The sequence below is a fragment of the Sinocyclocheilus anshuiensis genome, unplaced genomic scaffold (assembly GCF_001515605.1).
Source record: "Sinocyclocheilus anshuiensis isolate Anshui unplaced genomic scaffold, SAMN03320099.WGS_v1.1 scaffold536, whole genome shotgun sequence".
NCBI classification, from domain to species: domain Eukaryota; kingdom Metazoa; phylum Chordata; class Actinopteri; order Cypriniformes; family Cyprinidae; genus Sinocyclocheilus; species Sinocyclocheilus anshuiensis.
Genome location: NW_015557179.1, coordinates 2,561,215 through 2,578,193, shown reverse-complemented (window position 1 = coordinate 2,578,193; position 16,979 = coordinate 2,561,215). Strand labels below are relative to the sequence as shown.

Sequence of the window (16,979 nt, the reverse complement as noted above, 5' to 3'; positions counted from 1 at the left end):
CCCCCCCCCCCCCCGAATTTCATTTTTTTCTTCTTCTATGAACTGGAATATTTGTCCACTTTATTATTAAATAATACACCATGAGCTTTTTTCTTTATGTGTATTTTAATAAAACGGGTTGATTGATATTTATGTCGAGAGCTATTTGTAAATTAAAGATAATAAATTTTCTTTCATCTCAGTGTCTTTAATGTGCCTAAATATGTTTGTCTATTAGTGAGAAGATATTATCAGTTTCATATTTCTTTTTTATTTTCTTTTGGTATTGTCTCAAGACAAACTTTAAATGTTGGCTTGAAAAAAATTGCAAAATCTCGTTTAAAAGAAGTGCACTTTAGCATTATTTAAAAAAAGGGTAATGCTTAAGTTTAACTGAATATAATATTTCCAGACACTTAATTGTTTGTAAACTGCAATCAAATGAAAATGTATTATACAATAATTTATATTAAATGGAATTAGTTAAACGTTAAGGCACTTTTTTTGGCCCACTTAAATAGGACATAAATACATTTTTATTTTTAATTTCATAATTATTTCTATTATTATTTAAATATGGTTAATGAGTACTTCCGAATGTACTGATAAGCATTTATGGTAAACTAAAATATACTTTAATGTAATTTCTTTTGAAACTTGTATGTCATCTATTTAAATACATTTTTAGTTACACATTTGTAATGTTGCAATTTAGTACTTTTAAAATATAGTAAATTTAAATGTAATATAAAAAACACACAAGTTAAAATCAAGTATTATTTTACACGTGCCTTAGTATGTTAGTCAACACATCAAAATAAGTCTACTTTAAACATGACAAAGGATTATTAAACATAATATACTTTAAGTGTAAAACTTTCAAATTGAAAGTATTGTAAAGTGCACTTAAAATTGTACTTAAGTGTGTTAAGAAACAGCTACAAGGAAGTGTCTCTAAGTACGCTTTGGTGGCCATTTATTTCTTTAATATTATATTATCTGTAAGAAAAAAAATTAAACCACTACAAGTGCACATTTAATACAATCATTTACACATCTTTTCATAAGGGTGTGTTGGATGTAACTTAAAATGAAAGAAAAAATAAGCCAATTAAAATGAAGCCAGACTGTTGTAGTAGGAGCATGGGGATTGAGATTCTTTAATTTATTCTTTGAGAATTGTGATTGTCCACTATGGGAAAGCTATGTGTAATTTATAATGACAGAACAGCCTGAAGGATTGTGCTGAGTTTGGTGGATATAGTTTGTTCAATAACAGTATGTTGGTTTTAATGAGGCGGATTCCTCAAGGAATGTCTTCTGAGAAGAACTTCTTATTCACTGGCATATGATTGCAAAACACATTTTCCAACTTCTCCCACTATCTCTCCCTGTCTCTCTCTCTCAACACACACACACGCACAAAGGTTTTCTCCGAAGTCTTTCCCCTCCCTCCATCTGGCGATCTGTCACCCCTCCTCCAGCTGCTGATGGTCCTGCTGTAGGCAGTCTGCTCGTTCTCCTCAGTGTGAGGACAGCACACACTCCTTCACAACCAGCCTCTGTCTCTCACATACACTCCTGTCTCAAACTATTCTGACAATATGTTTAAAACTGGATATACCCCAAGCAGCACACCCTCCTGGAGCATTTGAACTATTTGAGCACTCGATTCAGAAGAAGGAAGATCAATCAGCAGTAAGGTATGAGTTGTGCTTGAATAAGCCAACAAGGAGGGGTTTCTTCCTCTTGACACTGAAAACTACTGAAGTTTTGGGCATCCACGATGAGTCTTAAGAAGAGGAAACCAAGCATGGTGTTCAGCTGGCACAAGTCTTTCACCGTCCTTGCCCCGTGGAGAAAAGGTAAGTGGCGTGATTCATGCTTCTGCTTTGGATACTATGGAGTCATATTGCTTCACACAGTCAGCTCTATGCAACACCTGGATGTGCAGCACAGGTAGTAATTTGTCTGGCTGAGGTGTTTGAGGGGGATATTTAGAAACCTGTAATTTGAACTCTGAGGCATCATCTGCTTGGTTGAACATGGCCGGGGTTATCTTCAAACACAGTAATTTAACTAGCATCAGATGAGCTCCACAGGTATTGTAGCTGAGCTGATGTCATTTCAATAAAGTTAGCTCACAAAGCTGTGCTCATATAGAAAACCCACAAGCTTCAGCCACAAACTTTATTACATATACACAGAATTTTGTTTTTAACTACAGTTGTTAGTGCCGCTTTGGTGTTAACTAGAAAAACATGTGGAAGAGGGGCAGATTTGCGTTTAATTCAAGAAAGAAATTCAGCTTAATGAGAGAATTTATGAGCCATTTGTTTTGTTTTAGTGTAAATCACGGCAGTATCTTAGACTTTATCTTATGCAATTGCAATTGTCAACAGAAGGGATTGTTCGGTTCTTGTTTCAGATGTCTTCCTACACATCCACATCCATGTTAGCATTCGATAAACATGTAGCAAAACCAAAAATACCAGTTATATCAATACAAAAAGTCAAATAACAACTTTTTAGTCTAGAAATGGATTGAAAGCATAATTGCAATAATTAGACAGTTTACTAGTCTCTTTTAAATATATATATATATATATATATATATATATATATAGCCATATGCTAGTAATATGCATGCTAATAAGCAGCTAGTTAATAGTAAATAGTGTTCCCTAATCTAAAGTGTTACTGTGTTTGGTTGTGACAGAAATCTTATAAAGTAGATAGCAATGGACAGGATTTCTAATGTGATTGTTTGTCTTTTATACAGACTGAATTAGTTGAATAAGCGGGTGTGATTCATTATAAATGACAGTTTAGATGATTAGTATGTGTGTTAGAGTGATGGAAGACAATGGGAGGAGAGTGTCACACAGGTGTTTCAACCTGAGTGATATCAGATGTGAATGTTTTAGTGGTGACAGCTTCATGAGCGGGGCTCTTCTCCTCTACTTGAGTTATATTATATGTGACTCATAACTGCAACCAGGTACAGCTGCAGTCAAATTCTTAATGTGTAAGATCAGCCAGTGTTTGAAATCCCTGACACACATGACTTAGTCAGGTAATACGGATGTGAAACTGACCTGAAGGGACAAGAAGAGAGATACCAATTTTGCAGAACTTGTCACAAGTGGAAAACTGTAAGTAGAAAATGAAATCTTACTTTTCAAAAATCAACAATTTCCTCAGAAATCAACAATTTCATGTGTATTTTTTCAAAAGTAAATGAAGGGAGAAGAGTGGGGTGAGTTTGCCTGAAGGCTTGACTGATGTTACTGCTCCCGCACATTCTTGCCTTATCCTAATGGTGTTAGATAATGAAGGACTGGCCCGTTCAGTTCACGTTTATAATGTGCTTCTGGAAAGGCTCCTTAGGGTCAAAACCATTGCCTTGCTGGAGCACAGAAAGAGTGCAGGGAAAAATGTTCTGGCATTGTGATGAGAGAGACAGAGAGGTGTGAGGCACTAAAGGTCTGCTGGCTTTAGATTAGGAAGAAGGGAGAAAAAAAGGTGTATGGCTGTATTTCGTACCTCGTCAAACCTGACATCTGGCCTCTGTCACCTCTTTCAGCAAAGAGCAATTCAGGCGGAAAAAAAAAAAAGTAAAAGGATTTAACTTTCAGTTACTATATCATTGGGAAGTGTTTAGTTTGAACAGGTTTGCCCATAAAGAATTGCCCCCATGATGCTAGGGATTTTTGGGTGGTCACTAGGGTGTTGCTATGTGTTCAGGGTTATTACAGTTAACTACAAACAAACAAACAAACAAATAAACTTAACAAAGAACAAAAAAGTTAATTACTTGAAATAAAATAAACATTAACTGAAAACTTTCATAACTCTCATTTCTGTTTAGTTTAATTTGAAGTGCTAAAATAACTAACACGAAATAAACGAATAAATTAAAATTAAAAATGACAAAAACACACAAAACAACTAAATTAAATCATAAAAATCATTAACTAAAATGAAAGAAAAACCAGAAAAAATATAAGATAAAAAATAATTAAAATCTATTTTAAAATATTATACCTATATATTCTGTAGACCAGTTATACTAAAATAACACTGACATGTTTTTTTTTATTAATTTTTTTTTTAATATGTTGCTGTTCAGATGCAAGGGGGGAAATCATTTGTTTAATTGCTTTAAAAAAAGTATTAGTACACCTCTCAACATATACAACATACAATTATCAAACAAATTATCCTCAACAAATTATCCTTAAAATACAATTTCAGGATAATTTGCTTGTGTGGTTTTATTTTGAAGTGAATTTTATTTAATATTAATTATCATTAAAGATATCTTGAATGTCATTATATGGGGGCCTTAAAAATACAGAAAGTAGAATCTGAGAAATGAGAAAAAAAGGGAAAAATAGCACTAATGCTAGCATAAAAATAAAAAAAATAAAAATGATTGTAATGTACAGTATTATTCGATTTAATACACATCCACATAGATGCTTGTATTATTCTTGTAAGGCCAGAACTTTAATGCTATGTTAAAACAGTCCATATAGACTCTAGCACAGAGATTATTGATTCAAATGCTCTCGGGGTCATTCGGGGCCACCCAAGTGCTAACAGGGCTCTGACATTCTCCTGGCTGTAAAAATAGAAGACCTGCCCTGGCCTGCCTCTGACCTCTCCACCCACAATCACAATAGACGTGTCTGCAGACAAGAGCGTCCCTAAGCACCTATACTGATCCCACTGCATCACCTAACTAAATTGTAGCTTAAATTCATTTGAAAATCTGCTGCTCTTCCATTCAACAGAAAGCCTAAAGAACTAATTTTTGTTCACAAATGGGCAGTTACCCAATCAGAGCTCACCTACCACAACCAGAACACAATTTTGAGGGTTTTAGTCCATTAGCTTTGAGTTCATCTACATACTAGTGTACTCTTCAAAGTAGACAAAATGATAACTTATCCAAGACAAGACCATGTATCAGCCATTCAACAAGCAGGAAAGACATTACAGTAAATGTAACATTTATGACAATAAACACCCATGATTTTTAGATTAATAAAAAAGGTGCCTACTGCAACCAGGTACAGCTACAGTCAAATTCTTCATGTGTAAGATCAGCCAGTGTTTGAAATCCCTGACACACATGACTTAGTCAGGTAATACGGATGTGAAACTGACCTGAAGGGACAAGAAGAGAGATACCAATTTTGCAGAACTTGTCACAAGTGGAAAACTGTAAGTAGAAAATGAAATCTTACTTTTCAAAAATCAACAATTTCCTCAGAAATCAACAATTTCATGTGTATTTTTTCAAAAGTAAATGAAGGGAGAAGAGTGGGGTGAGTTTGCCTGAAGGCTTGACTGATGTTACTGCTCCCGCACATTCTTGCCTTATCCTAATGGTGTTAGATAATGAAGGACTGGCCCGTTCAGTTCACGTTTATAATGTGCTTCTGGAAAGGCTCCTTAGGGTCAAAACCATTGCCTTGCTGGAGCACAGAAAGAGTGCAGGGAAAAATGTTCTGGCATTGTGATGAGAGAGACAGAGAGGTGTGAGGCACTAAAGGTCTGCTGGCTTTAGATTAGGAAGAAGGGAGAAAAAAAGGTGTATGGCTGTATTTCGTACCTCGTCAAACCTGACATCTGGCCTCTGTCACCTCTTTCAGCAAAGAGCAATTCAGGCGGAAAAAAAAAAAAGTAAAAGGATTTAACTTTCAGTTACTATATCATTGGGAAGTGTTTAGTTTGAACAGGTTTGCCCATAAAGAATTGCCCCCATGATGCTAGGGATTTTTGGGTGGTCACTAGGGTGTTGCTATGTGTTCAGGGTTATTACAGTTAACTACAAACAAACAAACAAACAAATAAACTTAACAAAGAACAAAAAAGTTAATTACTTGAAATAAAATAAACATTAACTGAAAACTTTCATAACTCTCATTTCTGTTTAGTTTAATTTGAAGTGCTAAAATAACTAACACGAAATAAACGAATAAATTAAAATTAAAAATGACAAAAACACACAAAACAACTAAATTAAATCATAAAAATCATTAACTAAAATGAAAGAAAAACCAGAAAAAATATAAGATAAAAAATAATTAAAATCTATTTTAAAATATTATACCTATATATTCTGTAGACCAGTTATACTAAAATAACACTGACATGTTTTTTTTTATTAATTTTTTTTTTAATATGTTGCTGTTCAGATGCAAGGGGGGAAATCATTTGTTTAATTGCTTTAAAAAAAGTATTAGTACACCTCTCAACATATACAACATACAATTATCAAACAAATTATCCTCAACAAATTATCCTTAAAATACAATTTCAGGATAATTTGCTTGTGTGGTTTTATTTTGAAGTGAATTTTATTTAATATTAATTATCATTAAAGATATCTTGAATGTCATTATATGGGGGCCTTAAAAATACAGAAAGTAGAATCTGAGAAATGAGAAAAAAAGGGAAAAATAGCACTAATGCTAGCATAAAAATAAAAAAAATAAAAATGATTGTAATGTACAGTATTATTCGATTTAATACACATCCACATAGATGCTTGTATTATTCTTGTAAGGCCAGAACTTTAATGCTATGTTAAAACAGTCCATATAGACTCTAGCACAGAGATTATTGATTCAAATGCTCTCGGGGTCATTCGGGGCCACCCAAGTGCTAACAGGGCTCTGACATTCTCCTGGCTGTAAAAATAGAAGACCTGCCCTGGCCTGCCTCTGACCTCTCCACCCACAATCACAATAGACGTGTCTGCAGACAAGAGCGTCCCTAAGCACCTATACTGATCCCACTGCATCACCTAACTAAATTGTAGCTTAAATTCATTTGAAAATCTGCTGCTCTTCCATTCAACAGAAAGCCTAAAGAACTAATTTTTGTTCACAAATGGGCAGTTACCCAATCAGAGCTCACCTACCACAACCAGAACACAATTTTGAGGGTTTTAGTCCATTAGCTTTGAGTTCATCTACATACTAGTGTACTCTTCAAAGTAGACAAAATGATAACTTATCCAAGACAAGACCATGTATCAGCCATTCAACAAGCAGGAAAGACATTACAGTAAATGTAACATTTATGACAATAAACACCCATGATTTTTAGATTAATAAAAAAGGTGCCTGCATATAGCTGGGTTTGAGTTTGAGTTTACACACATAATGCCGGGATGTCAGAATAACATGATTATGTAAAAAGAACTGATGAACTAAAAACAAACCATCTATATGAATCGGTTTGCAGAAATAAATCAGACTTCCCATCACTATTCACTATTCAGAGCTAGTGCATCATGGCTCTATATCAGCATATTGATGATCCTGATCATGTCAGTTGAACTTAGAGTACGACTCTAATTTTGTGTCAGTAAAGCAGAACTCACAAACACAGCAGTGTTGAAATGTGGTAAACATGAGTGGTTGAGACAAGATGGAGTAAACATGTTCTTGTCTAAGCTTGTGAAGTCTTCACATTTCATCCCTGCAGATGTTTCTATCGATGTGATTCTCACATTCCTCATCTCAAACTAATAACAGCAACATTTGGTTACTGAAGCAGACTTTCCTCTCCCTTTCAGGACAGTTAATTGACAAATTATGTCTTTAGCAGTTAAGTCTCCCAGAAATTCTTCAAATTAAATATTTATTAGACTTGCCTTGAAAACATCACTGCACTATAATATCCATCTGGGACATATCAGTGTTTTTACCTACCAAATGTACGTATGGCTGTAAAATACACTGGAGCAGATGATGCCAGGATTCTTGAATGTGAACGGAGTATTTTATCAGCTCAAAAAATGTGAGGCACTTGCCATGTTGTACACAGTGAAAAACATTCTCTGCTGGCCTGGAAGAAAAACACCACTGCAGGTGGGATGTTAAAGCAGTGCTGCTTTAAAAGTGGAAAAACAAAGCCAAAACCATTTCCACCATATAAGAAAAAGAAATGATGCTTTTAGTCAAAATTATACAAAAAATATTACATACTATGTCAAATTTATGAGATAAAAATAATAAATTATGATATTAAAAAGTAAAAACTACGAGATATTAAGCAATAATTATGAGACATGATAGTAAGTCATAACTATGAGATAAAAAGTCAAATATGAAATACTGTCATAATTATGAGATAAAAAGACAAAAAAATCTGAAATAAAAAGTCAACATTATGACATACTGTCATAATTATGAGATAAAAAGCAACATAATGACATACCAAGTCATATTTTTGAGATAAAACCAGTTACTACATACTTTCACAATTATGAGATAAAAAGGCAAAATTCTGAAATAAAAAGACAAAATGATGACATACTGTCACAATTATGAGATAAAAAGAAAAAAATATATGAGATAATACAAAATTATGACATGAAAAGTCAAAATTATGACATACTAATTATGAGTCATTAATTATGATATAGTCAACATTGGCAAATTTATATGAGATAAAACACCTTAATTATGCCAATTATGACACCTAAAAATTGCTTGTTTAATGCCTTTTTATTTCGTAATTTCTTTCCTTTTGTCAATTTGTCAATTTCATAATTCATATTAATATCATATTAATTAATGTAAGCATGAAATAATTTGGACTTTTTATGTCATAATTGATATGATTTACAAGGCATGATTTTTTCCCCCTTATGAGTCAGAAATGGGCTTCCACAGAAGACTGACAAGATTGAAAGTTGCACACAAAATGATTGTGTTTGTAGATGTGTAGATATTCTTGAAGTGTTGTACCTGTCTTTTACTCCTGAAATAATCCCCAGTAGATATTTGCAGACTCCAGATTGATAAAGACCAGAAATATGTGGGGTTTGATTCCCGCCAACACTGTAATTGACCTGTTTTTATTTTGAATGCATTATACTCTGCAGCATAAAGGACCTTTGCATTACTTACATTCCTGGCTGCCAAGGGCTAGCAAGGGCTTTTTGATCTCTCTTTACAAGCGGCCACGTCTGAGCGATGTTAATTGAAAACCCAGGGGGATTTTGATGCGGACTACTTGCTCCTACTGAGTGGCATCAAAAATGTCCCACCATCAGCAGTTCTGTAGTCCCAGCTGGAGAGCACTGCTGTATGAAAGACTGACCCAATGGGTCGGTCTAATTGACCTGTAGAAGTAAATTAGCAAAATGATGATTTGGGTAATTGACTCCAATTACTGTATGCTTGGATTTCATGTTGGGACCGCTTGTATGTAATTATTGGTAAATATCTAAGATGATGCATTTAAACTGTTAAAAGATCTTAATTATCAGTGTTGCACTGACATTATATATGTAGAATTGATAAGCAAGTAACATTGAAATACTGAGTAACTGGCCAACACTGATCAGTATCAGAGAGCATATGTTGTCCATAGTTGTCAGTCTCTTATGGTTTATATTTATATGGCATCATGCCCACTACAGATATGTTACAGATATGCTATTAGATATGTTTCTTCAGATATGTTTCTTTTATGGTTTTGCTTTCATCATTGTTCCTGGAAACTTGTTGAATTGCACCTGGTTAGCTGGTTAGTAATTAGATTAAGATTAACATTTTACTACTTGTTGCTTTATGAGGGAAAGTTGTTTTTCTCATTTAAATTAGATCAAATTGAACAATGAAGTCTATTTTAAATAGTTCTTGAAAAGGTTTGTACTGGAGTCCAGGTGTTGTGTACACACATGGTCCATGAGAAAGGACTGCAAAAACAGGCACTGTTTTGAATGGGAGCAGCAGCAGATCTCAAATAATTGAAATGCTATCAGTGTTTTCACAGTCACTATCCAATCTGGAAAAAAATCTTTACTAATAAAACACATGGGTATGCTTATTATTGATAAAAGTGGCACACAAAAAAGTAACCTTTCAACCTATGAGAGAGCTGGGAATGGCTAAAGTCATTATTATTGTTATCGTTTTCAACGCTTCATGAAATGATATCTTAGTATGATTTCTAATCTTTTATTGTATCATTGTGATGAGTCTGTGAAGACTAAAAGCTCTTTAGAAATCTCTCCATTTCCTCACAGTATGTAAATTAGTGAAACATTTCCTCAAAACATATTTAGAATGAATATCCCGTGAATCATCTAATTAACCATTTCCAACCAACTGCAAGCTTCTTTCTCTTCCTGACAATCATGTTTACCATTGTTTACCACTGTTAATCATAAGTAAAAAGAGAACGGTGTAAAATATTGTTTTTATTTGACCTGATTGTGTCCAGAAGTACTCAATCAATTTAATTTGCATTTGAAAGAACAAGCACAGACTCTTACTATGGAGAAAGTGAGATAAAGATATGATATGAATGACACCTGAAATGTATCAGATTTCCAGTACTATGAAAGAGTTGAGCCTCATAATAGCATGAAGATAATGCACAGATCAAAGTTCAGAGCAAGACAGGATTATAACTCTTTGTGGACCACAACAGTGGCAGACAGGTGGAGAGTTTGGGAAAATATTTTGAAAATAAAGATTATTTTTGCAACTCCATCTGGTGGTATAGTTGCACAGAAAATGCACAGTTCAAACTAACATTATTGAATGATTTTATGAATTATTTTAATATTGTTAAAGTATAAAATTATTCAGACCACTTTCTTTGTTTGTTTTGCAGGTAAAAGGGATATTGTTTTAGACAATGAGGTTGTACTGACAAAAATGAAGCTCCTCAACAACTTCCCTGAGAAACTCCTTAATGTTGAGGATTCCATTTCAACCATCTCCATTTCAATGTCTGAGCAGGATAACACAGAACCTCTCCAGGCTGATGAGGTGATCTCCGTCCACAGCGCTGCTCCTGAGACAACTTTCTCTGAATCAAAAAAAGACTACCTATCTTCTATTTTTGCCGATTCTGAGCTTCCAAGATTGTACAAATTTGAATCTGAGGACTCTGGGGTAGAGATGACTAGTGGAGCAACTTCTCCATCCACCCCAACTGGTTCAGAGCAAAGCTTTGTGGTCCACAGTAGGGAGTCTTCATGTGACTCTGGCAACCTGAACGCTCTTGTACCTCCTGACAATCCTCTTGAAGACAGTTCAGTCTTCTTGGAAACTGAACAAACATCTTGTAAGTGTGCTAAACAAGACACTCTTACCATCCTGGGAGACAGAACAGATGAAGGGAATGTTGATGATGATTTAATAGACATCACAGCAGATTCAGAGAGGTCAGGTGACAGAACCCTGAGGAACACCATGGAGAACTGTAAGGATGCCATTGAAATCATGGCAGCACAGGAGGAAATAACAGACACTGCAATGGCTGAGGACACAATGTCAAGGAACCAGTGTTCTATAGAAGCTTACGATGGCAAAACAGGACCTGAATTTCAGCAACAGCCTTTGAGGAAAAGTACAACCAGCGACAGTCTGGATGAATACATGGAAGAGTGCTGCAGGCTAAGTGAGGTAGTCAACAGTTTACATGTTTTTTATTGTTATTTACTTCACATCATAGTGTTCCATCTGCTTTTATATAAACAACAATGGTCAGTCATTTAAATTGTTTTTCCCTCACTTCTATGCATTACACAGCACAGAATATTGAATAGAAAAGTACAGAATATTGTTTTTCATTTATCCTAATTGCTTCCAGATGTTCTAAATACATTACTGACATTATGTGAATTTACAACAGTCCTCTTTCAGCAGATTCAAGCTCAGACTGTGAAATTGAGCATTTGAGAGATGCTTTAGTGAACAGTGTCAGAGTGAAACACTCATTGTCAACATGGTGAAATGAATAGCTTCTGTTTACAGTTTAGAAGCACACACACATCCTTTCTCATTAGCCATAATGACGGTCTTTCCGCAACTTGACGTCATCAACTCATCACTGAAATGTGCATACTATGACTAAAAAGGAAAACAGGATAAAAGCCTTCCTGTTAGCTGTGCTTTCGTAGTTTTTTCAAAGAAACGGCTTCTTTCAGCATTTCTGCTGATTTTAAAAGCATTTTGTCCCTAAATTAAAATACATAGCACACAAATATTCATATTAATATTTTTTACATATCCGCTTTAAGCTATCCAGTATGATCATATCCAATGCATCCTTAAACACAAAGCAAGTTGAATATGTGTGGTGTGAGATATGTAGACATACTTTGTCTTATTGCATGGTGTAGAATTAGAGTAAATGACAGAATAGATTATCTGTTCTCATAGTAGTGGAATATACAACTATGTCTTTTACATATAGAACAGCATTCCATTCAACAAAAGGCTTTGGTTGGTCTACATAGCCTAACTAGTTATCTGTTTTTTCTTCAGGAACCAGATTTTTCAGTGGACATCAAGGGGTTACATAAAACAGTTTAAAGGAGTAGTTCACCCAAAAATGAAAAATGTGCTGACAATTTACTGACCCTCAAGCCATCCAAGATGTAGAAGACTTTGTTTCTTCATCAGAACAGATCTGAAGAAATTTAGCATTACATCACTTGCTCACCATCCTCTGCAGCTGATAAAAACATGTGGAAAGCTGCATGTTTTTAAGAAACCATCCATCATAAAATGTTTTAACAAACTATTGCTTCCAGCTAAAATACAAGTCCTTTTGAATTTGACTAAATATTAATAGGAAATATAAATAAATATTCAGTGTATTAAAATCTACTGGTTTATGTTCAGACCATGCTGCTTTGTTTTGGACATACTCCAGTGTTTGGTTTCTAACTGTGTCTTAAAGTATTTAACATAGTCTGGGACACATTTTACCTTTAGAAGTTTTTTCCATGGTTTTTAATGACGAGGGCATGACACCAAGTATATAGTTATTGTGGCATTCGTGTAAATTAATGTCAATACCAATTTTTTTCTCTGTATTCTGCTTTCTGCCACCCATAATAACCAATCTTTAATTTTTGTGTCACAACCCACCAATTGAGAACTGTTTAATTTGGCTTAGCAAATACAGTTCATGCTTTGAAGGTCAATCTTTTTCGGACTGTGGCAACCATGTGGTGTATCTAATGATGTAATTGCTGATAACTGCTGCAGCAGCCACAAAAGCTCATTGAGATGTTCTAGTACCGTACTGAGAGCTGAGAGGATGTAGCTACAGATCTCTCCACTTTTAACGTGGCTGCCACATCGCACAGCACCTGTTCCTCTGTGTTGAGAGAGCATGCAGATGGCAGCGGCGATTACAGCTGGAACAGCCAATGCCTCTCATCTGGACTGTGTCCCTCAGTCCGCCATATTCATCCAAGCCTCCCTGGATGCATCAAACAGGTGTCAAATAGCTCAAATTACTCACATATTTACCCACATAATGCCTCTTTGATAGCTCCTAGGTCTTTTGGTGGCCAGTGACTGGACCTTTTTTTTTTGATAAATGGTGGACTTTATGGAAGCTGCGATGACAGGTAGCCAGGGCGGTAAACTCGGCCCTCATCATCACCTGTCACCACAGCTAATAAGCTAATTCCCTTGCCTGTTAAATGGAGCTCTGTGGCCTGAGGAAGAGGATATTGAAAAGGGACTATGAGCTTTTTTCCCATCCGCTTCAAACATGGCGACTTCAAAGGGCCTCTCTCCGTCTCATTTCTAATCTGATTTGTTCCCAACTTATGAGGGTAGGACACAGAGCTACGGTGAAGATTTAAATGTACAGCAGGTGTATGTCAATCACAATAGACTGATTGATTACTCTTTTTTTCATTGCTTCTGCACTTATTTGTGGGGAGAAATCTGCAGAATGGATTCAAACATGGTAAATGTGTTAAATGGAGCTAAGAGTACTATGCTTTTTAAAGGGATAGTTTGCGCAAAAATCTAAATTCGGTCATCATTTATTCACCCTCATGTCGTTCCACATCTGTACGACTTTCCTTCTTCTGTGAAACACCAAAGATATTTTGAAAAATGAGTCAGTGTTTTGGACTCCATTGAAGAAAGTCATACAGATTTAAAATTAAATACGTATTTGCTCCATTTAACACATTTTACCATGTTTAAATCTAGAATTTGGAAAAAAACAATATTCTTTGTGAATGTTTATTTCAAACGAAATATTGAACAGAAACAGATTCATATTCACACTGCCCTTGTGAACACTTATTACTTATTACAGACATAATATACTTATATTTTTAAGACTGTATATCTTATGTACTTAAGTGTATAAGGATATACTTAACTGCGTACTGAATTAAATGTTTTCAGACACTAAATTGCATGTTATTTGAAAATGCATGAAAATGCATTAGAGTTTAAATTCATGTTAAATGCAGTTAATTGAAATGAAGAGTACTTTTAGTACATTTTTATATGTACTTTCATAATTAACTCTATTGTCTTTGAAATATGTTCAAATGTACTGCTAAATTACTGGCAAGCATTTATGGTAAACTAAAACATACTTTAATGTCATTTTTATTAATGTCATGTATTTAAATCTATTTATAATTACAGATTTGTAATGATGAAGTTGCAATTCAATGCATTTAAAATATATTCAAAATGTTAAATTGAATAATACACTACAATTTCCATGTACTTTAGTATGTTAGTCAACAATCTAAATAAATGTACTTTAAAACATGACAGAAGATTATTAAAACAATGATTTACTTTAAAGTAATACTTTTAATTTGGCATTATTATAAAGCACACTTTTTAAAAGTATTTAAATGTGTTAAGAAACCGTCATGAAAGTGTGTATTTAAGCACACATAATATTAAAAATATTAAAAATATTTAAAATATACGTTTAAGATCTGATGTACACTGCAAGTGCACATTCAATGCAATTAAGCACACATCATTTTCACATAGGCAGGGATGAAAAGTTTTCTGTCAACAGGACTTTTTTTTCAGTCAGATTTTTTTTCTTCATCAGACAAAGTAAACTGACTGAACAATAAAATATGGCTAATGTCTCCACAGCTGCTACACAATCCAGTCCAGTGGTAGCACTAACACACTTTGCACACCACACATTTTCAGCAGATGCCGAAACATGTCATGGTTGCAGTTCATAACCCCTTTGTAAAGCCATTTCTCAGAACACTTTTTAATTTATTTTTAATAGATGAAAGCATAATAAAATTAGCCAAAATATTTCAGAAATGAATACACAAGGGGCGGATGATGTACAACTTCTAGTTCAGCGAAATCCTGTGAGCTCAGATCATGTGTGGGCCTGAGCAGTCAGATATGGACCAGTGAATAGGCAGATGGTTGAAATGCACCCTATAACAGGCTCATTCGCAATATATAAAGATGGATTTGGGAATTATAAAAAGCCTAAAAGAGATTTAGACTATGAGTGTTGATCAAACACATGTGTTTGGCTGCTTGCCATCTAGCCTTTATATGTGAGTCTCTCTGGATCTACGGGACATTAAAAGCATTTTTGAGTTCGAGTTGACAGATGCATAGCAGAGCAAAATATGGTGTCAGGGAAGAATGAAGACGGCATAATTGATGTTGGGCTTATTGCCCGCCTCCCCCCCCCATTGAAAAAGGATTTTCAATGGTTTTCAGATACACAGAAAAACACAGAATATCAACACATCTTCTTGCTCTAGCGGGGCGTCTTTTGAGGAAATACACAAAGCTTGTTTTGTGAGTCATCATTTCAGCCAACAATATTAATTCTCAGCTTTGTTTTAGGCTCATAACCGCCAGTACAATAAATTAAAATATAGTGCTAACTTCAAGAAGAACACAAGCTCTATGTATCTCTCAGCATCACCTGAGGTCACACTGTGGCGTGAGAATAGGCTGTAAATGAACCTTTAGAAAGAAAAACTGGGTGAACTTGCAATCGTCGACTGAATCTAAAGGAATTATATGTTTTGTATTGTTTTTATATATATATATATAGATAAATTCAAATATGTAAAAAAGAATAAAAAGGTTCGTTTTTTTAAGCTTATTTTTAAACATATTTTATTTCAATTATTTGTCAAATAAACATTTCTAAGGACAAAAATTACAAAAACTATAACTGAATAAAAAACAAAACTAATAAAAATAACAAAAACCAACAAAACAAATAAAATTGTAACTAAAAATAAAATGAAAATGGAAAGTATAAAAATAAACACTAATTCACAATATTAATAAATTCTACATAAATATATTAGCGACACAGCAATGATAGTGATATATAGAATATTCATAATACATTTGTGATGATTTTGCTGGTGATATAAAAACATTGTGAACATTGCAGTAATTTTAATGCACTTTTTTGTCCATTAAGTTTCCTCAAAATCAAAAGTAAACCCTTGAGAGCATTAGGACAAATCTTACAATTGTTGATTTCCAAGAATCAGCAATTATTCAAAATGTTGATTCACTGAATTGATTAAATGAATCATTTGTGTCCCCACAAATGATTAATTGTTCAAAAAAAAAAGTTCAGAAATCTCTCATTAAGTTTTCAGATGAATTATAAATCATTTTTAAGTACATGCATACATACATCCATAAATCTATTGAAAATGCATTAAAAGCGTATGTTGAACGCATCATTTTTAATGTTCTTGTCAACATTAAAGACTATAAAAAACTTATAAAACACCTTTTCCCATATATTTGAATACACCCCACATATGGTTCCTCATTCCTCTCCACTGGAGTCATGCTTAGTGTTGCTTTAACAGATCCAGTGAAATATTTCAAATAATAAAGGATTATTTTCTCAGACACGCCTAAATGGATTTATGATATCTTCCCTCATATTTCGTAATAGAGAGTTTATGTAATTAGAAAAATATTGTTCTTGCAATCCAACCCAGAGGCATATGCACAGTTGTTTTCTCAGTTTGTTTTGATCTTCAGTGTGCAGCTAAAAAACCACATCCTCACAGCAGAGAGAGCTACAATCCACCCACACCATCAATACACCATCAATTAAACAACAATGTCACGCTTAAGTGTTAACAGCTTTATAGAAAATTATCTCGAAGGTTTTTTTTTTTTTTCGTATAGGGCAACATTCTC

General features: G+C 34.2%; 1 protein-coding gene across 1 annotated transcript in view; it reads left to right on the top strand.

Moving 5' to 3' along the window:
• The first annotated feature begins 1,497 nt into the window (after positions 1–1,497).
• LOC107678604 (uncharacterized) overlaps positions 1,498–16,979 on the top strand; it is a 28,655-nt gene continuing 13,173 nt past the window's right edge. Inside the window, exons 1-2 of the mRNA XM_016473946.1 lie at positions 1,498–1,844; positions 10,633–11,429. Of these exons, the coding sequence (XP_016329432.1) occupies positions 1,766–1,844; positions 10,633–11,429 (876 nt within the window). The 5' untranslated portion in view covers positions 1,498–1,765. The remainder of the gene's footprint in view (positions 1,845–10,632; positions 11,430–16,979) is intronic.